This window comes from Hippocampus zosterae, chromosome 4 (assembly GCF_025434085.1).
Source record: "Hippocampus zosterae strain Florida chromosome 4, ASM2543408v3, whole genome shotgun sequence".
Taxonomy (NCBI): Eukaryota; Metazoa; Chordata; class Actinopteri; order Syngnathiformes; family Syngnathidae; genus Hippocampus; species Hippocampus zosterae.
Window position 1 is genome coordinate 29,075,714 of NC_067454.1, and position 26,152 is coordinate 29,101,865.

Sequence of the window (26,152 nt, forward strand, 5' to 3'; positions counted from 1 at the left end):
GCCCGGCCACCAGGCGCTTGCCAACGAGCCCCACCTCCAGGCCTGGCTCCAGAGAGGGGCCCCGGTGACCCGCGTCCGGGCAAGGGAAACCTAGATCCATTTATTGTTTTCATCATTGGGGTCTTTCAGCCGTGCTTTGTCTGGCCCCTCACCTAGAACCTGTTTGCCATGGGTGACCCTGCCAGGGGCATAAAGCCCCAGACAACTTAGCTCCTCGGATCATTGGGACACACAAACCCCTCCACCACGGTAAGGTGACGACTCACGGAGGGGATACTTTCATATCTTGCTACCTATTAGAGTTGCATTCTTGGTGCAATAAAGTAGGCAAGGTAGTCCCTGAACTGGTTGCCAGACAATTGCAGGGCACACAGAAACCATTTGTGCTCACAGTCAGATCTAGGGTCAATTTAGAGTGTTCCAGTGGGAATAAACCGGAGTACCCGGAGAAAAACCATAAAGGCACAAAGAGATGCAAATTCCACACAGGAAGACCGGAGCCTGAAACGAACCCTGCACCTCTGCAATGTGAGGCGGACGTGATAACCAGTCGACCATCGTGCCACAACATTCAAATTAAATGATTTGCAAAGCTCAAAATGTCTAGTCTGTATCTGCTCTCACTGCATTTATTTTTATTTTCTATGAACACAAAACAAATTAACTGATAGGATTTTAAACCTATTTTAGCATCTTTTATTTCACTATTTATTATTGTGTTTATTTATTTATGTGTGTGTGTTTGGTTATTTAGTTAAAATAGAACACAGTCCAAAATTAGAGAGCATCATTTATATTGATTTACTTGAGTTTCAAGTGTCTTTCTGTCTAAATCACCAAAGTAGAGATAATTTCCTTATCTCCATCATTGCTGGGCCTCTGCTGCTTGCAGGATCTGCCATAATCAATTACCCAATCTTTGTTAAATATCCTCATGATTTCCTGACATTAATCACCCTTCATTGACAGTGAACCAAGTACAAGGACCTAAAAACAGCAGCTGAGACAAATAACCATGGGGTGTAAGTTAGACTTTTAACATGGCTTAAGCTAGCTGATATAATGCCACCAGATGCTGTGCATTGATGTGAGCTATCTCGCAGCCAGCTGTGGGTCTGATGAGGCATTCATCCCACATTAACCAGCACATAGCTGGGAAGCCTACTCAGCTGGGTGCTACTTTCGTCCCGCCAACTCACCCAGAGTGCTTTCTCAGCCCAGACTGATGCCCAAATTCAAGAAGTGTTTCGCACACCATCATCAAGTTTTACTTTTTGTGGTTTCGCTTCTAACACAAGAAACCCAGTGTATTACATCTCAATGTTTCTTGTTTTTATTATTTCAGTATTAATTTATTATCAAATGTGTGTATTAAGGAATGAATAAAATATTTCCTTCTTAAGTTAGCCATGAATCAGCCACACCGTGCACCGTGTATTTGTGCATGTCACTAGAATCGGGTAGAACGCTCTTACACCCCAAAACGTCATGTTTGTTCAACCACTAATATTGCAGCAAGACTGCGAGCCATTTCCAACACTTTAGATTCATAAATAATTTGTAAAAAATAAAATAAATAATAATACAAATAATAATCCCTCACCTGTCCTTTGACCAATCGTAGAGATTTGTCATTTCGCACGCATGGGCATGAGATGTTCCTGCATTTGGCTTGTAGCCCGCGCCACTCTCTGCCCTTCGGGCGCCGTGCAACTCTGGCAGGGCCAAACAATGACAGACAGCAGGACTAGGCTCTGCCAAAACTGGGCTGCTGATTGAATGAATGCGGAAATGAAATCGTGGAGACAGATAGAAACTGGAGGTTCATTGAAAAAAACAACAACAACAACAATTTAGGGTCACACAGTCTGCTCCTCCGGTAACTGACTGAGAGCTTTAAGTTACTTCGAAGTTACCTCAACTCCTGTCAGTCTTGGTGGGCCTTGTTTTTGACCCGGTTTGACTTTGTAATCACTAACCAACATTGATAGTGGAATACCTGAGAACGTGGAGACTTAAATTGAGCTTGGCAAAGACTACCACCACACCTTTCCACCTAAACAACATGGAATCCAAGCGCCAACTCAATGTCTACCTACATGGGACTCCACTCCCACATAACCCATCCCCCACGTACCCAGGAGTGAAGCTTGACCGACAGCTCACATATAAACAGCACATAGATGCTCTTCGTGCCAAAGTAACAGCTCGAAACAATCTGCTGAGATGCGTAGCTGGCATATCCTGGGGTGCAAGCACTCACACACTCCGTACAAGTGCTCTTGCACTTACTTACAGCACAGCTGAATACACAACACCAGTGTGGTGCCAAAGTACCCATTCAAAGAAAATTGATGTTGCCCTCAACGACACCATGAGGAAAATCACCGGATGTCTGCGTCCCACCCCCACAGAGTTCCTACCAGTATTGGCAGGCATTGCCCCAGCCAGCTTACGTAGAGAAAAAGGTACTCACTGCCTTGCTCAACATGCCGTGCTGGACAAAAACCATGCCCTAAACCAGTTGATCGCTGAGGTACAACCTGGAAAGCGCCAAAGGCTAAAATCTCGCCACATTTTCCTCATCATGCTGCAGAACTTCATTATTCCAACTTTAACATCCTGGAAGCGTGGAAAAGTAGTTGGGATAAAACTGCAACACCAACCCAACACCGAACCCCCACCTGGCTGAACGCTACCCCGGAAAGTCTGGGTACAACTCAATCACCTAAGAACCGGGGTAGGCCGTTTCAACGACAACATGTTCCAATGGGGTCTCGTCGAATCACCATTCTGTGACTGTGGACCAGAACTCCAAACTGCAGAACATCTCCTCTACGACTGTCCCATTCATTGACCACCAGATGGCAACTTGAACCTCACAGCACCTAATGAACCTACTGTCCAATGGCTGCAACGCCTGGACATTTAACACCGCAAAGCTGCCCTCATACACGAGAAGAAGAAGAATCACTAACCGACCAGAATTTCGGGACATAAAGCCCGATGCCCTGTCCCGTCTCTATAGCCCTTCGGTTGAAGAGTCTATTCCGGAGACAGTTGTTCCTGGGGCCTGAGTGGTGAAGGTTCTGCGATGGGAAGTGGCTGACTCATTAAAGATGGTACGAATTGTATGGTATGGTATTGTGCGCTGTTTTTCCACTCGTCATCCTCCCTTATGTGAACCAAGTGGTACACGTGCAAATCTATTTTAGGAAAGATTCTGGTAGTGTCTAACGGTGTAAATGACTAATCTAACAGGGGTAGAGGATACTCATTTTTGATCGGAATTTAAGACTTCAGTAATCACACATGGACGACATGTCTTGTCCCTCTTATCAATTAAGAAGAATCCTCTCCTGACTGGAGACATTGATGGATGAATGGCTGTTTGGGTCAGTTTATACATAGTGTCATACAGTGGCAAGTATTAACATTTATGCTACCGTAATACAATGCACGTGTAAGCATTTATTAAGTAGCCAACATATCTTGTTTTATTCCGCGCACCCTGTCAAGTGTCATGTTTCAGTTTGTGACCAACAGGTGGCACTGTGGAACTTTCCCCTGCAGCTGCACACCTGTTGGTCGTTAGATAATTAGTGGCTTTAAAAGGACTCCCAGCCTGAGCACTCATTGTCGGGTCATTGTTGCTCTTCGTGACTGTCATGTTTTGGTCAAGTTTTTGTTATTGAGAGTTTTTAGTTTCTGCCATGGTTTTTGTTTGTCACTTTGGATTCGTTTTGTTCTGAGTACTTTGTTTTGGATTTAGTTTTCTATGTTTTAATTCGTCAAGTACACCCTGCTCCTCCATCCTGCATGCTTTTTGTGGTCCACCACCACCTCGCAACGCGACATCAAGGAGTACTCGGATGTGGACCTCTTAAGACCACACGGGTTTATAAGGTCATGTTACTTTAAAAAATGTATTTTATATTGTTTACAGATACAATTAAGACATAAAAGAAACTAATCTACTTGTTTATTCTCCTTTCTCCCCCCAAAAGTATCGATAAGAATATCACAAACGAACTAAATCGCAAAACGGAATCAATAATGTGATCGGACTCGTAAAAATCGTAGCAATTCCCATCCATGTTCATTGCAACTTAGCTGTCATATCACTTTGGAGCCTAATTTGCGACAGTCCCTGATAGAATTCAAAATCCTTCTTGAAATTGTGGCTCATCTCGGTCTTAAATAATTCATACAGTACATCTTTTTTTTGTAATGTAAAAAAAGCTTTTTTTTTTTTTTTTTTTGCAGTGTTACTAGAACAGTAATGTCACCTGACAATCATTCCCTGCAGCCTTGCCTGTGGCCTGCTGGAAGAGTTGGTAGTCCTATTTGATTGACAAGGACAAAACGAGATGCTTTCCCACTTCTGTCTTTAATTGTCAACTGCAGCCTTGAGAATTAAATGTGAAAGATGAAACAGTGACTTTGACAACAAGAAGTAAAGGACTCGGGCATGACAAGTGTCATTAAAATTTCAAGGTTGGTCCTCGAGGGCACGAAGGTAAAACATTCTGAACAAGACATTAAAATATTTATAGCAATGTGGAGAGACTAAACAGCTTTACAATCTATCCATGAAATTGTGAAAAGTATATTCTCAGACATTTTAGCAGACCAAGTGCACAAACACTGCTTTGAAATGTTTTTGTTGCAGTGCTAAATTATTCTTACAAATGACTGCAACACATTGGGTATACATTAAACATGTCTCCTGGCTGGGAAAAAAAGAAAAAAATCTATACTGCATATATATATATATATATATATATATATATATATATATATAAACGATTGGCTGGCAACCGGTTTGGTTCAGGGTGTCCCCCGCCTACTACCCAAAGATGGCTGGGATAGGCTCCAGCATGCCCCATGATCCTTGTGAGGATAAAGCGGTTCAGGAAATGGGTGCTCTGGGCACCGAAAAACAGAGTTATATATAATATAGATTAAATAAACACATTAAATCTATAGAAATCATTTTCGTGATCAAAAGAGATGGAAAAAAATGGCTATTCAGTAAATATTCTCTAGTACGGACTTGTGTTTGCGCTGTCCAATTTGTCCTGATAACAGAAATTCCTCATTTGGGAAATGAGCATGGTACGTTTTGCATGTTTTCACGGTCTGAATCTAAATCCCCGCAATGGAGTGGGCGGGGTATTGGAAACATTTAGCAATTTTTTATATTTATTGTTGTCAATATTTTTAAAATGAGTGAAATACTTTATTAGTGTAATGGACATATTCCTTTATTTAGTTTTTATACATCTGTATCATTTTAAAAGTAATTAACTGTAAATAATAAAGTAAAAATAAATACTGAGAACTCCTACATCAGTATAAAAATAACCATTTCTTGAAGAGCTACAGGTTGGGTCTTGCATGATGGCCTAATATCTTTCGGTTTTTATTTGTGGTGTGGAAGGGCTCGAGGCTGGTGGTAAATTTGTGTCTGTGTTCCCCGTCTCACTGCTGAGATTCCAAAGGCTCCTCTCTTGGTCTCTCAGGGCACCTGGGCCACTCGTTTGTCATTATGACCTTTGACCCTTGTAGTCCAGTGTGCCGAGAAGAATGTCACAGCTGTTTACCTTCACTGAGACTGATGGTGTCCAGGTAGCTCCTTTTCTCTCCTTTCTTTTTATGTGTCTATTGTTTTCCAAAGACTTTAAAGTACATTACCTCCCTTTGGTACACAAAATTAACCTCATAAATATTGCACAAATACTGAAGAGTGGGCATATTTGCAAAGCTTTTGGAATGCGTGTTTCCTACAACAGTTTTCTCCAAATATATTCAAAGCTTTGCTTTCACACCAGTCATAAAAGTATTTTATCTTTGTTGCCTTGAGTTGGATTGGATTGGATTGGATTCAGTTGAAATATAATAAAAGTGAGGTATTGATTTGGCCCTTAACTGGACCCACTAAGTACTGCACGCCAAAAGTTTGTAAGGCTAGATGGCCAGCTTATCATTGTAGCAAGACAGAGAAGACATTCAATCATTAGTAGTGGACCTCCGCCCTGTCATGATTCGGTTTAGGGACCAACAGGTGGCACTGTAGGGCTCCCCTGGCAGCTGCACACCTGTTTGTCATTTGGTAATTAGTTGTATAAAAGGACTGCTGCCCGAACACTCAGTGTCGGGTCATTGTTGCTTCTCGATACTGTCACTTGTGTTGCTGTTTGCTCTTGTTTTCTGTCATTGGTGATGGGTCCATGAGGCCTCATGAGGCGTGTCGACACACTGACACACTGTGTTGATACTGTGCTGATACTGTGTCACTGACCACTGACACCTGCTGGACCTTCAAGATCCCTGCAGCCAACCCACTTAACAGACTGAACTGACTGATATATTGTTTTGTATATTGAACATATAAAATATACAATTCGGTAATAAATTGGCAAAAGGTGAAGGTAAGATATAAAAAAAGGAAAAGAAAATAGTCATCATCACAAATATGTGTTCAAAGGAGTAGAAAGAAGCAAAAAACCTACCCCGAGTCCTACCCCTTCTTATATATGAATTGATCATTTTTCTAAATAGGAAAGAAAGTCGAAATATCAACAAATGCTTTTACCCTTATGTATGCTGTACTAATACATTTTTACAACATTAGGTTTGTATATACAGTACATACTCTTTAGAGCACATGTATATGTCGATTTTCTCATATTCATAATGGATGCTACATTTCATTAATATATTAAAAAATATCATCAATGTATTTCTGATGTATTGCTATATTTCATGAGTGTATCGAATTTATCAGCTTAATTCTGATTTGTGTAGTTGTCTTGTACTACTCTCGAATTCATTTTTAATCTCAGCAAGAGAGTTCCTCATTTTACTGGTCCGTTTCAGAATCATTCCACAGATTTACACCTATTACAGATACCCTCCTTTGTGTGATGTTCGTTCGTGTTTTGGATTTTTTTGTATAGATTAGTACCCCCTAAATTATGACAACTTTCTCATGCTTGGCCCGACAATGCTTCTGTTGGTGTATGACAATTCGACTTGGCAAATTCGACATTTCACCTGTAATGAAATGTGAATAAGAAGTAACTAAGAGTTACCTTGAAATGTATTCGGATTAGAATGGTACAACAAACGTCAATAATCTGAGAGGCTCTCGGCGACAGAAGGCGATTTGAATAAATAAATAATACCTTATTCTCCAGGACATCAAAATGGTCCCACACGGCGGATGATTTGCGTCTCTGCTCCATAATCGGCAAGGAAGGCAAGGCACGAACACGAAGTCTTCACTGACACGAACTTCGACAAGCGAGCGTGAGTGAGGTCTGGCTTGTTTCGGCAGGTGGCATTGTGTCGCCAAACCCACTTCCTTATAAACACTGTGCGGCGGGCTTTTGCTGCGTCAACGCCCTCTGCACTGAGTCGACGCACCCTGGACTAAATGGCGCAGGCTGTACTGTGTCAAGCAGCCGATGCGGTCTAAACTGCACCGGTGCAGTTCACGTGTCAATTAGCAGCCTGGACTGTGTCAACGCAGCCGATGTGTCAATTAGCAGCCTGGACTGTGTCAACACAGTCGATGTATCAATTAGCAGCCTGGACTGTGTCAGCGCAGCCGGTGTGTCAATTAGAAGCCTGGACTGTGTCAACGCAGCCGGTGTGTCAATTAGAAGCCTGGACTGTGTCAATGCAGTTCACGTGTCAATCACGTGACGTAATGAAGCAGCACATGCATCGACACGTGGTTTGCTCTGTGAGCCCAGCGCATGTGTCAATGCATCGGTGTCGCTGGACCCATCACTATCTGTCATGTTTAGTTCATTGTTATGTTTTAGATTTAGTCATGGTTTTTGTTTGATACTTTGTTTGATGATCAATACACTTCTTCAAATACACCCCGCTCCTCCCTCCTGCCTGCTTTTTGGGGTCCACCACGCAACGTGACACTCTCAGAAGTGGGGTTTGTCTAGTGTTTTGTCAAGAACTGATCCAAGGACGTTTGCATTTGTTGGCTTTTAACAATCCTTCGAAAATGTCCAAGGCAAACATCAGCATAGTGAGCAATCGCCTGACTGGTAACACCTTTTCAGTCAGTCAAGATGGCGCCCGAGTAGGCGGCCGTCAGCAAGTGCTCTCATGAGCCTTGCTTTTTTTTTTTTTTTTTTTTTGTGTTTGTTTTGTCACTTTGTGTTTGTTGTTACATCGTGTGGACCTGATGTGGACTTTTTTCAGTATTTTTTGCAGCAGTTATAGATGAAAGATGATAGGGGACTGTCCCACCTTGTATTTTCCCTGAATCTTCACTCTGATTGCAGCGAATAAGAGGAAAACCCTCTTGTTCACACACCGCATCATGAATATTCCAGATGAAGCCACGTTTGCATTAAAAGACAAAAAAAAAAGCAAAGATGACTCACAGTTCTTATGTTAGATTCTGATGTGGATGCGCAGCTCATCCATCTTCTGCTGTAACAACTTAATTTTGACCAGGATCATGGCGGGCAGGGGAGGCCTCTACATCGGTTTCCTCCTCTCCTTCCCCTTTTTCAAATTTGTTTCCTTCTCGCCAAGGTTTGAGTAATGACCTCAGGCAGGTTGGGGGGATGCGAAAGTCCTGTGGTTTGCAGAGCCAGAAATGTTGCTCTGCTGTATGAGAATTTCATATTATCCACATGGTGGAATTGTTGGTACAGCAAGAGGAGTCCGATAATAATAAAAAATACAATTTCCACTGTCGTAGAGGAAACATGTTTATAAACCCCCCACGACACCCCCCACAAAATAAATAAGAAAAAATAAATAAAACAGCAGGCAAGCCACAGCTTGGGGACTCAATTCTTGACTGCTTTGTTTTGAAATGTATCATTTTCAGACCAACTTGTACAGTATGTGACAAATAATGGTTTCTTCTGTTTTCACTTTCAATTGAGTGTCATGTAGAATTCAAGTAGAGTGTGAGAGTGTTAGCACAAAAAAAAAATTTAAATTACATATGAGCATAGCATTGGGATTGCTCTCATCTACTCTATCTGTGGTCACACTTTACCACATAAATAGAGAGAAAATATGTCCATATTAAGCACAAATAACATTTGGTTCGCTGTTAACGTTTGAAGAGCACTCAGTAGCTATTTCTACTTTCACTAATGCTGCTGTATATAAAAGCAATCTCTATGAAAGCCCTGTACCTCCCACACAAACGAACAATCTCATACTACACGTCAAAAGTGCTCTCCACATTTTTTTCCCGCAGTATAAAGTCCTCCTCTTGAAACACAATCATAAATGCACTGTTGCATGACTGCACTGCGCTATCCACACAATCTAGTAAACCAACTGCCTCTACAATTATTTTAGTGTGAAATAACATACAGCAATAAAGATTCATTTATTCTTAAATTAAAGCAGTGTTTTTTTTTAGGGGGGGGGGGGTGGCGGTTGTTAAGAGTGTACTCTTCAAATCACATGGTGTGGAATAAAACATAACACTTAGTGCAGTAGCCAGAGCCTGGTGCAGAACTCTTATACAAAGAAAAAGGAGAAAAGAGCTTCCCGTGTTTTAAACTGTCAACAAAGTGAAGAATAACAGGCCACAACTTGGAAGATTCACATGATGTTTAAACACACATCCGTGAGAGTACACGCTTTACACAGCTGACCCGAAAGTGTTGTTGAAAATAGTCCGTCAATTAGAACAATACTAAAAATGCAGGTGAAATGTTTTGATATTTACCGGCCATGTAAAATGTATTCAGGAAAACAAACTTTTCAAATTGAAAACTAAATTCTGATTCAGGATGAAGAATTTGTGAAATGGTGAAAAAGTCAACTGAAAGCTATCTGACTCAATTTCAGTTACACACTTTCAACGTTGTCTGTTCAAGAGAGAGGACATTTCATCTGTGCTGTATATTACAGCATATTTGACAATAAAGTTGCACTTGACTTGACTCAATGATCCCCACACAAAACAATCTACTTAAAAATAGCATTGATGAAAATGAACCAGTTGGGAGGGAAAAGTTTTGAATTTTCCTTTTTGCTTCCATTAGCTGAAAACATTTCCTCTTTTATGTCTAAAAGAGTTATTAAAGTTTTTCTGTTGAATAACTCAAGCATCATTCTCTCTTCCCTGCTGGAAGGTGAATGACAGACATGTAAGTTGGCAGCGTGACCGGTTCTGCTGCACATGGAGTTTATTTGCCGTGGTTTTAGCCACATTCCCATGCTTTGCCTCTGGGGCACTAATATGTCTGTGGCGCTACAACCGAGGGAGCAGCAATCTGACAAGCAATGCAGACCTAATCCCGGCCAGGTCTGGGGCTGTGTTTGGTATGCATCCCTTAGGTATGGAATAAATTCAACGCTAGTTAGCAGATCTGCTTGGCTGGACAACCATGAGAGACTTGAGGGCTTTCCAACCTTGTATTACATGCTTTGACGAGATGTCTCCTTCATACCATTTGGGGAATTTTCTTGAATGAAAATAGCTTTGATCTCACATGGGAAATAATTCAAGTGTTGTTAGTGGCATTAATTAATTAGTTAAGGTGTGTGGAAATGTTTAATAATTCATCTTCCAGATCAATAACCTGTTGCACAGCCATGCTAAAATCAAATCAGCCTCGTGCGTGTCAACTCAAATTGTCTCATTAAAGCTCAAAGGACTGATGAAAAGATATGAAAAGGTCAGAATATTATTCTTGTTCAGTGTTTCGCTCCAAGCATTTCAAATTTAAATGCCTGCTTTGAGGGGAATTATTCAAAGGAGCTCCCAATTTTGACAGTAAATGTTGTGAGTTAGCTAGGTTTGTTGCTTTACTTTAAGCGTGTTTTATTTTCAAGGCAAAATATTATTACATTTTATGTTTAATTTGAAATAAAAAGAAGACATTGCCTAAGATTTCCATCCATCCATCCATCCATTTATCCTCACAAGGGTGGTGGGGGTGCTGGAGCCTATCCCAGCCGCCTTCGGGCGAGGGACATCCTAAACCGGTTGCCAGCCAATCGCAGGGCATTAAGATTTAAAGATCAAAATAAATAAAATGAAATACAATTATTTTCACTGAATAATGAGCTGTGTTCTCCTAGAACACGGATGTGTGAGGGAATAGTCATGGTATGACAAAAAAAGTTAAGAGGTGGACATAAGCCACCCATAAAATGGGAACAAATGAGCGAGAAGACAGAAAAGGAGTTATATGGAGCGGTGCACATGTAGTGCCAGTGCACATCCATACTGAAAATTGAAAATTGCACTCCAGTTCAAATATTTCATTGTGCATTTGCGACCAAGCATTTTGCCTTTGTTTGTTAATTTTGGGGGGGCACAGACTTGATTCATTCCTTTGTTTCAAGAAGAAAATATCACGGTTGACTTGTTTGGGACACACAGGTGGCTCTGTAGGGCTCCTCCTACAGCGGCACACCTGTTGGTCATCATGTCATTAGTAGGTTTTCTGTTAAAAGGACTTCCGGCCACAGGTCATTGTTGCTGTTACTGCTTCTGTTGGTTTGTGTTTATCACGTCATATTTTTTGCTTATGCCATGGGTTTTGTTGTTACTTTGAATTCTTGTTGTTTGTCGGACTTTGCTTGTTTTGGATTTGTCTTTCTCAGTGTTTTGTTAATCCAGTTTGTCAAGTTTACTCTGATCCTCCTCCCTCTTGCCTGCTTTTTGGTGTGCTCCACCACGCTCTGCAACAGAAAATGGTTGTACCCCAGACAAAACACACTGTTGTGGTTTGGTGTGTGGTAGTGATCGGTCCAGCGACACCGATTCGTTGACTCATGCGCCGGGCTCACAGAGCAAACCACGTGTCTGTGCATGTGCTGCTTCATTATGTCACGTGATTGACACGTGAACTGCACCGGTGCAGTTTAGACTGCATTGGCTGCGTCGACACAGTCCAGGCTGCGCCACTTAGTCCAGGGGGCGTGGACTCAGTGCAGGGGGCATTGACGCAGCAAAAGTCGTACAGTGTATCTAAGGAAGTGCGTCTGGCGACACGATGCCGACTGCCGAAACAAGCCAGACCTCACCCTCGCTCGAATAAAGATATATATTTTTGGGCAATACGGAAAACACACTGATTATCAGAAAAAATGTATCCGTCTGACTTCGAGCGTCATGTCGGCTGTCATATAATAGGCTATTATTATATGAGAAGTGCTTTATGAACGTTTGTACTGTACGTCATACTCCAGTTGATTGAGAGGTCCCGCCTATAAGGGGGCGTTCCAGAAGTGACTGCGAGTGAGCACACTGCCACCTGCTGGACCTTCAAAATCCCTGCAGCCAACCCACACCGGAACATAACTGAAGTGGTTGATCTCAAGAAGTCCTATAAGTGGCAAGAGAGGGCTGGCCTGAAGGACAGCACAGAGACACTCATCCTGGCTGCTCAGGAGCAGGCCCTGAGCACCAGAGCCATTGAGGCCCAGATATACCACACCAGACTAGACCCAAGGTGTAGGTTGTGCAAAGAGGCACCTGAGATGATCCAACACATAACTGCAGGGTGTAAGATGCTTGCAGGGAAAGCCGACATGGAACGCCATAACCTGGTGGCTGGCATAGTCTACCGAAACATCTGTGTGCAGTAAGGACTGGAAACCCCAAGGTCAAAATGGGATATAAGGTGGTGGAGAATGACAGAGCAAAGATCCTGTGGGACTTCCAGATCCAGACTGACAAGATGATATTGGCGAACCAACCAGATATCGTGATCATAGATAAAGGGCAGAGGAAAGCCGTTGTAGTGGATGTCGCGGTCCCAAGTGATGGAAACATCAGAAAGAAGGAACACGAGAAACTCGAGAAATACCAAGGGCTCAGAGAGGAGCTGGAGAAAGCCTGGAAGGTAAAGGTGACAGTCGTGCCTGTGGTGGTCGGAGCACTCGGGGCAGTGACCCCCAAACTAGATGAGTGGTTGCAACAGATCCTGGGAACAACATCGGACATCTCAGTCCAGAAATGTGCAGTGCTGGGAACAGCAAGCACACTGCGCAGAACCCTCAAGCTTCCTGGCCTCTGGTAGAGGACCCGAGCTGAATGAGGGACGGACACCACCCGAGGGGTGAGACGAGGATTATTATTTTTTTAGATATATACAGTAAATCAGGGGTGCCCAGACTTTTTGGACTGAAGATCTACTTTTCGATCAACTAACCTCACGGGATCTACCCTTACCGACACACACACGTACACGCACGCCTACACGCACGCGTACACGTACACGTACGCGAACGCGCACACGTACATGCGCACGTACACGCACACGCACACACACACGCACACATACACGCGCATGTACACGCACGCGCACACATACACGCACACGCGCACGCCATGATGAGAAACAGCCTGAAACTGAGGCACGCGATGCACTTTTGCAGCCTGTTAACTATCGTAGCTCACACGGACCGTTTTAAAGTGCTTCCCTGGGCCCTCGTAGGTTCCTATTCTTTGCCCATGCCCTCGGTGAATATTACACGAAGCAAACTCTAAATGAGAATAATGTCGATAAAAGATTGAGAGCGCAATAGCTCTGATCACAAGCTGCAAATGCAGACTGCGGAGCGCAAACAACTTCCTGTGACGTCATCATGCGCAACCATAAATTCAAGATTTACCTGCTTTATTTTATTTTTTAAATATTTATTTTGTGGAAAGGAGACTGATGGGATGATTACGGTGCAGCGTACATTAACACAAAAAATATATTACTCACATGTACAAAAACACACAAATGGTTCTTTTTTTTCTCCTCGACACTCTTCGGATCTACTTGGGACCTGTTTTAGATCTACCGGTAGATCAGGATCGACGTAATGGGCACAAGTACAACTTTATTGTCAAATTCACTGTACATGCAACATACAGCACAGATGAAATTTCCTCCCTCTCAATCAGACAACAAGATCATATACACATGCACACATACAAATCAACATTCCCCCCACACACCCCAAAAAACATGTCTACAAACATGTTTTTAAAGTGTGCTAACATGAGTACAAACCACAATTAGGTGTTCTTAGGACTCACAAATCATTACCAGGGTATATTCCTACCTTCCGACCACCGTGTGGGACATAATAATGTTGCTAACATGAGGACGAACTTTGCCGTTGGTGCTCTTCATTTTTTGCTGGGGGAGGGGGAATAAAATAGTTGCTAGAATTTTTGGAGAAGTCACTGTCTACAGCAAAAATCTCTAAGTAGCAGAGGCAAGTTGTTGCACTTGCTTCCACTGCTGACAAATGTGCAAAGCAAAATGCAAGCAGTACATATTTCATTTTCCCTTCATAAAGTCTGCAAAAGCCGTGGTCAGAGACTGTTGACAGGCCAGATGCGGCCCTACTTACCTTCGGTGTTCTGGAAGCCTTGGCCTTTGCAAACTGGCTATTCCAATCCCAACAACATGACTTTGACCTGACCTGAGGTTTTCACAACACAACATTATCACACATTTTGTAATGTTTTAAATTACTTTTAAGACGTGGATTATATATACACAACTCATAAACTCCCTTTCCTTATATTCTTAGATTTACTTTAAATGCAGTGTCAGGATTATCCTCTTCGCACATAGAAATGAGTGATAATGATTATACATAAATTCGTCCCTGTAAAGCAATTTAGAAAGTCCTTATTTTAAAAAAGGGTTTTGAGAGTGATGTCAAACATTATATTTCATCATTATTTCCCCAGTGCCAAAATATTTTGTGTGCATTACATTCTTTTTTAATCAAATTAAATTCGAACTGTGTGGTCGCGTAAATGTTAAGGCTCACTGGTCCTGGGCTCATATCCCTTCTCTTTCCCAAGAAACATCCAGAACAGACATTGAAACATTCCTGACGGCACAAGGCACAACTTGTTTTGGTGGCCGTTCGCAAGGCTGTGTTAAGGTGAATCCACTTGGCTATGTGCGCGGAGAGGAGCGCCGTTGACTTAGGGCATTACTCAGAGAAAGAGAGGAAGGGGTGGGGGAGAGTTTAAGTCTCTCCTGACTGAATTAGAAGAGTCTCAAGCATTTGTGGTTCCTTTTGATCACATCTCTGAAAGATGTGTGTCATTCCCTCTTCCAGCCAGCTGTGAGGGGACTGCCCTGTGTCTCTAAGGGGGTAGGCTTGTGTGCACGTGTCGTTGTGCGCGCATTAATGTGTGTGTGAGAGAGAGAGAGAGTGCTTGTTGTTGAGGGAGAAACTGCTCGGTGTGATGGCGCTTTTGCATGAGTACTTTTGCGAATAGGAGAGTTGGGCGCAGTTGTTTTGTGGGACTCAAAGGGGAATGGCCAACTCGGTGGGTACTCTTGGGAACATCTGACTGAATTGGCTGAAGATAATTACAATGGCTGAGCCTGAGGTAAGACCATTTCATAAATTCAACTTCACTGCAGCGATGCAAGTTTACTAGTGGGAAACTGAAATGAAAGCGTGTAGATCCCTGAGACAGGCTCTAATAATTTGTTTTTTTTCTCTCTTTTTGTACTTTTGCAACATTAATTGACTTTAACTCTTAATTGAAATACTACTACTACTACTACTACTACTACTATTAATAATAATAATTATACATTTAATTTGTGGCCGCCTTTCTAGGAACTCAAGGACACCTTACAACCAGCAGTTAAAATCACGAATACAATGTTAAAAACAACATCATTCTATCAGAGAAATTCTATCGGAGTTGTCGTATTGGATTAAGAATTCAATTATGGACACACAAACAACATGTATCCTGCATTCTTTTTTTTAGACCTAAATAAAGAACTCAACGAGTCAGACATGAACTGCTACCCATCAGTTTGACCTTGCAAAGATGACGAAATAGTACTTCATATAAACAACTGACCACAAATGACAATTTAAATAGTTCCGTAAATAAATTTTGTATCCCAGAAACATTCCAATAATTGAAATTAATTACTCAAGTTATTATTGTTAACACTTTACTGCATTCACTTCCATTTAAGAGGGATTTGCAGTTTTCTTGGAAAATGTGTCTATTATTTAACTGTACTTTGTTATACATTATATTCACATTCACATTGCAGATATCAAAGTGAACTAAAAATGTTTAGACATTTTATTACTTGTACCTTGTCATATTTTCATGATGAAAAAGATCTAAACACATCCATCCAGAGACTCTCTATATCACTCATCTTCACTAAGATTGCAGGCGTGCTGGAGCCTATACTAGCTGACTTTGGGCGAGTGGCCGGGAACTCCTGGAATTGGTTGCCAGCCAATTGCAGGGCACAAATAAACAATCATTGACACTTACGGACAATTTCTACGGTGCTATTCACCTACCATGCATGTTTATAGAATGTGGTAGCGAACCAGATTACCCGGAGAGAAAACCCACACAGAGACAGTGAGAACACATAAAGTCCACACTGGAAGGCTGGAGGCTGAGTTTGAAAAAAAATACCTTTGATCCATGAGGTGGATGTGCTCAGAGGTCAGCAACTGTGGCGCTTGAACACAATACAATTTAACAAGAAAAAATATTATACCTCTGATATGACACGGATTGGCTCAAAATAAGTAGTTTCACATAGCAGTTTGCCTCATAAAACCACATAGAATGACAAAACAATAACAACAACAAATTAGTGTCATGTATTGGGAGCCATTGTCAGGTTGACTTGGGGAAAAAAAAACGCATGGTGTTCAATTACTAATTGTCAAAGATGGCTTAACAATTAGTTACTGACCTCACAGAAGCAAAGTGGACAATAAGAACTCACAATGGAGAGACAATGCAAGGAAGGAATAGTGAAGAATATTCGGGACAGCAGGAAAAGGAGTTATTGTATACCTGGACACACACACTATAATCTTTAGTGACAATACCAAGACAGAATGTAGAGTCCTCAAGGGAAAAAAAAAACGAAAATATATTCTATATTAATGAGGCATCAGTGATTCTAATGCAAGTGTTGCCGCGTGATGCTGAACAGAGACTGTAAATTGTACAATTTCAGTCCCTCCTGAAATAATCTTTGACAAAACAGCGCAGATCTTTTCTGACGGAAGAAACCAAATCAGCTGTTCAAAGCAGAGGTACCGTATTTTGTTTTTCTCTTTGCTGTTCTTAACTCTTAAAAAGTTATCTGAATGCACACCCCCACGTTTTGTTTTGGACATGTAAATGTATATTTAATTTTGTTTTGAAGTGATTTGGTGTTGTTTCACTTAAAATTAGTTAATCAGAAAAGAGTTAAAATCTGAAATTATTAAAAGATAATTTGAAAGTATTTTTTGTGAGCTCTATGTCGCACAAATAAATACTGGAATAATTTTAACATCAATTTAGCATTGCTTCTCAACAAGAAAATTAAAATTGTGCATTCATTATATTGTCATTTTTTTAAATTGTTGAATAAAAAAACTTGCTTCAGTTTACTGGGATTAACCTGCTATAAAAAGAACAAAAAAGAAAAGTTGTTCCTCAAATGAAATCAAAACTGTTCTGCCAAGAGTAAAACATATTTTGCACCTTGATTAAATCACCTAGTAACTTTATTTCAACATATTGATGTCATTTAATTTGCATCTCGTCTATATTATTGCATCATGATCAGCGACTTGGTCAAGATCAGTCTTATGTTCGACAGAAGAGTGTCAGACGAGTTCAGCCTCCTGCGTCCTTCAGGCATCGAGTTTTGAAGTATTGGGAAAAAATGAAAATAAAATTGAAAATAATATTAGCGTAGTGTTTTGTTACAGCAATGATGTGGTGGTGGTTTTGTTGGAAGCAAGTTGTATGCATTAATGATAGACCATCACCCGGGCGAATTATTGAAACCGATATTCGGCATTTTGGCGTATACTGGATTTTTTTAATTATTATTTTTTAATGCAATGGCTGTTAAAGACTAGGTTATTTGAGATCTTAAGTTCTCGCTGGTACCACACATGTAACCGGAGGCCACAAGTGTAGGATTCAAATTGTTGGATTTGAATTTTAAGCAGGCGGCCCGGTAGTCCAGTGGTTAGCACGTCGGCTTCACAGTGCAGAGGTACCGGGTTCGATTCCAGCTCCGGCCTCCCTGTGTGGAGTTTGCATGTTCTCCCCGGGCCTGCGTGGGTTTTCTCCGGGTGCTCCGGTTTCCTCCCACATTCCAAAAATATGCATGGCAGGCTGATTGAACACTCTAAATTGTCCCTAGGTGTGAGTGTGTGTGCGAATGGTTGTTCGTCTCTGTGTGCCCTGCGATTGGCTGGCAACCGATTCAGGGTGTCCCCCGCCTACTGCCCGGAGACGGCTGGGATGGGCTCCAGCACACCCTGCGACCCTAGTGAGGATCAAGCGGTACGGAAGATGAATGAATTTTAAGCAAAGCTAATAATAATCATTGAAAAATGAGACTTTAAAATTTTACTTATATAGAATTTTTGTAAAAATGTAATTTATTGCAGAAGACTCAAGGGAGCTTCTCAGTTGTTAAGGTTTTCATTTAGCTTCCTAAGATACGCTCCTGAGCTTGTAAGCACTGCACTTTTTGTTACAATTAAAAAATAAATAAATACAATTCTCTCTGCTCTATGAACATCCTTGAAGTCATTTAAATAAAGTCAATTGAATTTGAATTTGACTTTTATTTGGTCAGGCCCTCTGTGCTGCTGCGTACATGCAGCAAAAACTTACACATACACTACACAACATAAAACACAAAATAAAACAAAATAATCAAGAGTATAATAATAATCAAGACCCAATATTTTCCCTTTTATCGCAAACAAATATCAGCTCTGAAAAACATCGTCCGGACAATTTTTGCCAAATAATCGTTATCGTCGCTGCAACAAACAGATGGATCTGTCTATCGCTAGTGTGTGTAAGCAACATGAAGCATTTGCAGGAGAAAAAATTGTGGTCATTTTGTGTTACTTATGTTAATTTGTAAGCTGTCATAACACCTGTAGTAGAGAAGAAAATATGACTACATCCAGAGGAAATGGCTGATTCATCAGTGATGTTATGCAAGCCTAATTCGCTTTATTTAAATGTTATTTTTAGAGCAGAAATTTGATCTTTGATCTCCAATCAACCTATGATCGACCCTCTCTCCATAAAAAATTGCACAGACAGACAATTGCACTTGTCAGTACCACCAAGAGGCTTGAGATGATTTCTCAGTGAGATGTGACAAGACTGTCAAGAGACAAAGATCAGATCGGGTTGATTCAAAGGATCAGCTCTGTTGAGGCCTGAGATGATCATGAACAATTGAATAACGTGTATTGGAGGAGGGAGGGATCTAAAACAGGCAGGATATGGCTCTTGAGGAACCGGAGTTCCCTACCCCTCGTGTCGGGGGAAATTAAAAAGATTAAAAAATTAAAAAATTAAAAAGAGCCATCTGGCTCCCCTTGCGACTCTCTTCCCCCACGCTTCTTTCAGGAGGTTCTCCCGAGTGTTGGTGCATCGGTCTTGGATATCATCAACAGCAGCCTTTCTTCTGGTGTAGTTCCCCAACAGTTTAAACATGCTGTGGTCCAACCCTTGATCAAGAAACCTGGTCTTGATCCAGATGAGCTGTCAAGTTACAGACCCATTTCCAAACTGCCTTTCATTTCCAAAATTCTGGAAACAGTGGTGCACATGCAGTTGAAACTTTTCTTGGATGAACATAACATCTTGGAGGTCTTCCAGTCAGGTTTCAAGACGATGCATAGCACGGAGTCAGCCCTGTTACGCGTTTCTAATGACATCCTCCTGGCAAATGACTCTGGAGACCACGTGTGTCTGGTTTTATTGGACTTAACTGCAGCATTTGATACAGTGGATCACAGTATTCTGCTGACTCGTTTGCAGCACTTGGTGGGCATTGGCGGGAGTGCTCTTGATTGGTTTAGGTCCTATCTAGCTGACAGGACCTTTTGTGTCAGCCTTGGCTGCTCTGAATCACGCACTGCTCCCCTGTCATGTGGTGTTCCACAGGGCTCAATTCTGGGGCCTCTGCTGTTCTCGCTGTATCTGCTCCCATTGGGTTCCATCTTAAGGAAACATGGTATTCCTTTCCACTGCTATGCAGATGACTGCCAGATCTATGTCCCACTGAGCAAGAAAGACACCTTCTCATTAAGGCCACTCCTATCCTGTCTTGAAGAAATCAAAACCTGGATGGCACAAAATTTCTTGAAGTTCAACGAAAAGAAGACAGAGGTGATATTGTTTGGCCCCAGTGGACCTTGTACATTCCATCCTGTAGACTTGGGCCCCCTATCTCCTTATCTGAAATCAACGGTCTCAAACTTGGGACTTAAACTGGACAGTGATTTCAAACTCGATCGGCAAATTGGTGCCGTTGTTAAATCCAGCTTCTTTCACCTTAGACAGCTGGCCAAAATAAAACCTTTCCTCTCACATGAACACTTTGAGACAGTAATTCATGCCTTTGTCACATCCCGGCTCGATTACTGCAACGCCCTGTACTTTGGAGTCAGCCAGTCCTCCATCAAGCGCCTTCAGCTGGTACAGAATGCCGCTGCTCGCCTCTTGACTGGTACTCGTAAGAGGGAGCATATAACTCCTACTTTGGCATCCCTTCACTGGCTCCCCATTCATTTTAGAATTATTTTTAAGATCCTCCTCTTTGTTTTCAAATCTCTGAATAATCTCGCGCCACCTTACCTCTCTGAGCTCATACGCCCCTACACCCCTGCCCGGCGCCTCAGGCCTGTGGACCAGTCTTTGCTAGACGTACCAAGAACTAAACTGAGGCTCAGAGGGGATCGAGCCTTTTCTGTTGCTGGTCCATCTCTCTGGAATGACCTCCCACTGAACATTCGGCAAGCCTCCTCGCTGCCCATCTTTAAAGCCCTCCTCAAAACTCACTTGTATTCTTTGGCGTTTGACTCAGCATGACTTAGATTTGCTATTGGTTTTACTGCTTGGTGCTTTCTACCGCCTTATTACTTATTACTTATTACTGATTCGTCTTACTGTTTATTGTATATGTTAAATCGCTCTATGTACAGCACTTTGTATGCAGCGATGGCTGTTTGAAAGTGCTCTATAAATACTGTTGACTTGACTTGACTTGTTGACTAGATCTGTGTCTGTGTGCGTGTTATTAATATTATATATTTTTATGTTCGTGTACACTGTACACTAAACATCCTCTCAGTTTCACTGTCAAAAAAAGTATGAAAAAAAACAGATTAAGTTAAAAAAAAAAACAGGTCACCTTTAACCTGACGATGTTGACCGACTTGAGGAAGTTGTTTGCGGTCAGCAGTCTTTGATTGCACATTGCAATCAGGGCTGTCTATTTGTTTCATCTGCAATTCAAAGATGGTACTGGCAAAGACTGTGATTCTGGAGCGCCAGGAGAAGCATTTTAAAACGATACACGTGTACTACAAAAGTTGTTCATGCACTTAACACGTTACATATAGGTTTCACTTATGTGTGAGTGAGCAGTACTTGGTGAAGAATACCACTAAACACAGGCCTGTCTGTTACGGATCTGATACTGATCCTCAGAGAGCGATGGGCAAGGCAAGCTGGGCAGCGAGGCAGTTGGCCGTATCAAATCGAGGGGGTCACCTCCGACTCCTGACCTCATCCCCTGCTAGCGAGCCTTAACTAAGAGACCTTCAAACAGCATCATGGATCATGGATCAGAAACGATTAAAAATGTGTGAGTAATCACGATTAATTTTTCAGTTAATTTGAGTTAATTATGAGTTTTTAATTAGATTAAATATTTTAATCGTTTGACAGATGATATCTATCTATCTATCTATCTATCTATCTATCTATCTATCTATCTATCTATCTATCTATCTATCTATCTATCTATCTATCTATCTATCTATCTATCTATCTATCTATCTATCTATCTATCTATCTATCTATCTATCTATCTATCTATCTATCTATCTATCTATCTATCTATCTATCTATCTATCTATCTATCTATCTATCTATCTATCTATCTATCTATCTATCTATCTATCTATCAATCCAAATAATTTTACCTTTACAGCAGCTTCTATATTTTGTTCTTCTACTTATTTCTGGAGTTTGCATGTTCTCCCCGGGCCTGCGTGGGTTTTCTCCGGGTGCTCCGGTTTCCTCCCACATTCCAAAAACATGCGTGGTAGGCTGATTGAACACTCTAAATTGTCCCTAGGTGTGAGTGTGAGTGCGAATAGTTGTTCGTTTCTGTGTGCCCTGCGATTGGCTGGCAACCGATTCAGGGTGTCCCCCGCCTACTGCCCGAAGACAGCTGGGATAGGATCCAGCACCCCCCGCGACCTTAGTGAGGATCAAGCGGCTCGGAAAATGAAAAAAATACTTATTTCTTTCATAACTTTGCTGATGTTAATTGGGAATTTCTCCATTGTGAGACTAATAAAATGTTCTTGTTAATTTAATTTAAATATTTTAGATCACATTAATCTTACGATCTGCAACTACAATTAAACAAACGAACAAACACTAATAAAATATTTTGTTCATATAATGTGCAGTTTTGGTGTTGCTGGGCCTTCGATGCCTGCAGCCTGTCAAATCTGCCTGCTTTCATGTCAAGTGCTCGCAAACGTTTCTGAAGAATGCTGACACCAAAATTGCACACGGTCTGAAGAAATAAGTGATAGCGTTTTTGAGATATACAACATACAATTCAATCTGATAGCTAAGTTTATATTCCCAAGCCACGCAAAGCCGCAACATCAGGATGAAAGAGCTGCATGTGGCTCCAGAGCCGTGAGTTGCTGACACCTGCTTTACTGGATTCTACACTTAAGACAAAGTAATGAGAAAGATGAGGAAAGATTCAATGACTATTTGACAGTTTGGCAGTTCTTATATACTTGACTAATTGAGATGCCTGACAGGAGTGTCGCCGGAGGGAACTGCCCACCACTACAATTGGGAACACAAACCAAACAGAACAATCATGACAGAATGTATGTCTTCTCTATTTCTCTCTGTCATGCTATTTCTCTTTTTATTGTATATTATGTCAAAATTACAATAAAAAAATAAAATAAAGATTTACGTACACAAGACAACAAACTGGGTTTTGATTTGATCGAATCAACATCCATCTATTGATCTATTTTCTAATCCACTTGTCCTCATGAGGGTCGCGGGCGTGCTTGAGCATTTCTCGGGTGACTTCGAGCAGAAAGCAGGATACACTCCGAACTGGTTGTCAGACAATCATAGGGCAGACATAGGCAAACGATTCACACTGACAATCACACCTAAGGACAACATAGAGTGTTAAATTGACCTATCATTCCCATCCATCCATGCATCCATCCATCCATCTTCTACCGTTATCCGAGGTTGGGTTGCGGGGGAAGCGGCTTTAGCAGGGAAGGCCAGACTTCCCACTCCTCAGCTACTTCTTCTAGCTCTTCCTGGCGGATCCCGAGGCGTTCCCAGGCCAGCGTGTCCTGGGTGATCCTCGGGGTCTCCTCCTGGTGGGACATGTCCGGAACACCTCGCCAGGGAGGCATTCAGGAGGCATCCGAATCAGATGCCCGAGCCACCTCATCTGGCTTCTCTCGATGTGGAAGATAAGCGGCTCGACTCTGAGCCCTGAGCTTCTCACCTTATCTCTAAGGGAGAGCCCGGTCACCCTGCGGCGAAAACTCATTTCGGCCGCTTGTATCCGGGATCTCGTTCTTTCGGTCACGACCCATAGCTCGTGACCATAGATGAGGGTTGGAACGTAGACCGACCGGTAAATTGAGAGCTTCACCCTTTGAGCTCCTTCTTTACCATGGCAGACCGATACAAAGTCCGCATCACAGCAGCGCTGCAGCGATCCTATTGTCGATCTCTCGCTCCCTCATTCCATGTCCCTCACTCGTGAACAAAACCCCAAGGTATTTAAACTCCTCCACTTGGGGCAAGATCTCCTCCCCGAAACGGAGGGAGCACTCCACCCTTTTCCGACTGGGGACCATGGTTTCAGATTTGGAGGTGCTGATTTTCATCCCAACTGCTTCACACTCAGCTGCGAAACGCTCCAGCAAGAGTTGGAGAGCCCTGCTTGAAGGACCCAACAGTACCACATCATCTGCAAAAAGCAGAGATGCAAGACCGAGGCCACCAAAACGGAAACCCTCAACGCCTCAGCTGCGCATAGAAATTCTGTCCATAAGATTAAGATATCCTTTATTTGTCTCGCAATGGGGAAATTACAATCAGAATTCAGAAAGGAAAAACGCTGGGTAGGGAGAGGGGAAAAAAAAAACACGCTCGAACTATCCTCTTCCGAGGATAATTTAAGTCCAGGATAAAAAAAAGACCCTAGCACATAAATAAGCATATGACAGTTACAACAAGTCACAAGACATAACATGTTATAAGGGGGAGGATGAATGGGAAGGGGGGGTGGGGGGTGGGGGGTAACCGCAATGCGGCCGGAATGACCATCTGCACGGTCACCGTTGTGCTCCGCATATCGACCACGTCACGGGGGAAAAAGAATCTGAGCGATGAAGACGGTGATAACAAGGATGTGTATGCGCGTGTGGTTGTCCAGTTGTGTATGTGTATGCTTGTACAGGTCATAGATGCTTCGTCGAGGTCTGCTCATCATGAAGACAGTCCCGGCTTATCAGTCCATGGCCGAGAAGGAGCGGGGTGGTGGTGGGGGCCCTAAACTCCATGCGTATTTCCATCCAGTGGAAAGGCCAGATAGCATTGTTTGTTTTGGAGAGACGGCCGCCAACAATTCCAGACAGCCTTGAGTCCTTGGTCTGTATCTCCTCACTGGCGCTGATCAGTCGAATCAGAAAATTCTTTCCGCAGCTTGGATTCCAACATTCTCCGTGGTATTGTCCATCGCGCGGAGTCGCTCCAAAACCGCAACAATATTGCGGTTGAGCTCAGTCACCGCTTGAGTCTGAGTGTTGGACATTCGCGCCAAACCATTCAGAATGACCGTCAGCTTCTTCAATTCCAATAGAGCCGCTCCCGTCGGTTGAATTTTGCGATAGAACAGCAAGCTGCCAACACCCAACAGCAGCATAACTGTTATCAAAAGGCCAATAATGTAGATGTCTTCCACATCCTCCACGGACAGTACTGCCAGGCACACCGGTCTCCACTTTCTCCATGGGTCCAGGGCGTATCCGGCAGCAAGTGTCCCCCCGGAGGGCAAGCAGGCTCCCCACTGCCCGCTCTTTTCATCAAAATTTTTTTGTCGATTACATCGAGAGACCAGCCAACTAATTCCATGGTTAGTTCTTCGGATGAAAACACGGTAGGAGGCTAGGGAAAAAAAAAGTTAGAGAAAGACAGCACAAAAGACTAAGTGGCGAGCACGGAAAGGGTGGGGGTGAGGGCAGGAGGAGCAGTGCAAAAAGCGTCCGCCTTTGTCGAGAGCCAATCAGAAGAAGGTTATGAACAGAATCGGCGACAAAGGGCAATCTTGGCGAAGTCCTACCCTCACTGGAAACGATTCCGACTTACTGCCGGCAATGCGAACCAAACTTTGACATTGATGGTTTCGTGACCGAACAGCCCATATCAGGATATCAGGGGGTTCGGTACCCCATACCCTCGAAGCACCCCCCACAGAACTCCCCGAGGGACACAGTTAAACGCCCTCTCCAAGTCCACAAAACACATGTAGACGGGTTGGGCGAATTCCCACATATCCTCGAGGACCTGCTAAGGGTGTAGAGCTGGTCCACTGTTCCACGGCCGGGACGAAAACCACAGTGCTCCTCCTCAATCTGAGGCTTGACTTCCTGACGGGTCCTCCTCTCCAGCACCCCTGAATAGACCTTACCAGGGAGGCTGAGGAGTGTGATCCCTCTGTAGTTGGAACACACCCTCCGGTCCCCCTCTTTAAACAGAGGGACCACCACCCCGGTCTGCCAATCCAGAGGCACTCTCCCCGATGGCCACATGATTTTGCATAGGTGTGTCAACCAGGACAGCCCCACAACATCCAGAGCCTTGAGGAACTCCGGGCGGATCTCATCCAACCCTGGGGCCCTGCCACTGAGGAGCTTCTTAACTGCAACGGTGACTTAAACCACAGAGATAGGAGAGCCCACCTCAGTGTCGCCAGACTCTGCTTCCTCCAAAGAAGGCGTGCTGCTGGAGTTGAGGAGGTCTTCGAAGTACTCTGCCCACCGGTTC

General features: G+C 42.7%; 1 protein-coding gene across 5 annotated transcripts in view; it reads left to right on the forward strand.

Moving 5' to 3' along the window:
- The first annotated feature begins 14,999 nt into the window (after positions 1–14,999).
- bnc1 (basonuclin 1) overlaps positions 15,000–26,152 on the forward strand; it is a 33,444-nt gene continuing 22,291 nt past the window's right edge. For 3 of the 5 annotated variants that reach the window (XM_052063868.1, XM_052063870.1, XM_052063869.1), the window contains exon 1: positions 15,001–15,376. Coding sequence is in view for 3 of the 5 variants with exons in the window: in XM_052063869.1 (XP_051919829.1) it covers positions 15,362–15,376 (15 nt within the window). In the remaining 2 variants the exon portion in view is untranslated. Of the gene's footprint in view, positions 15,377–26,152 lie in introns of all 5 variants that reach the window. The other 2 variants (XM_052063871.1, XM_052063867.1) reach the window with 2 other exon arrangements.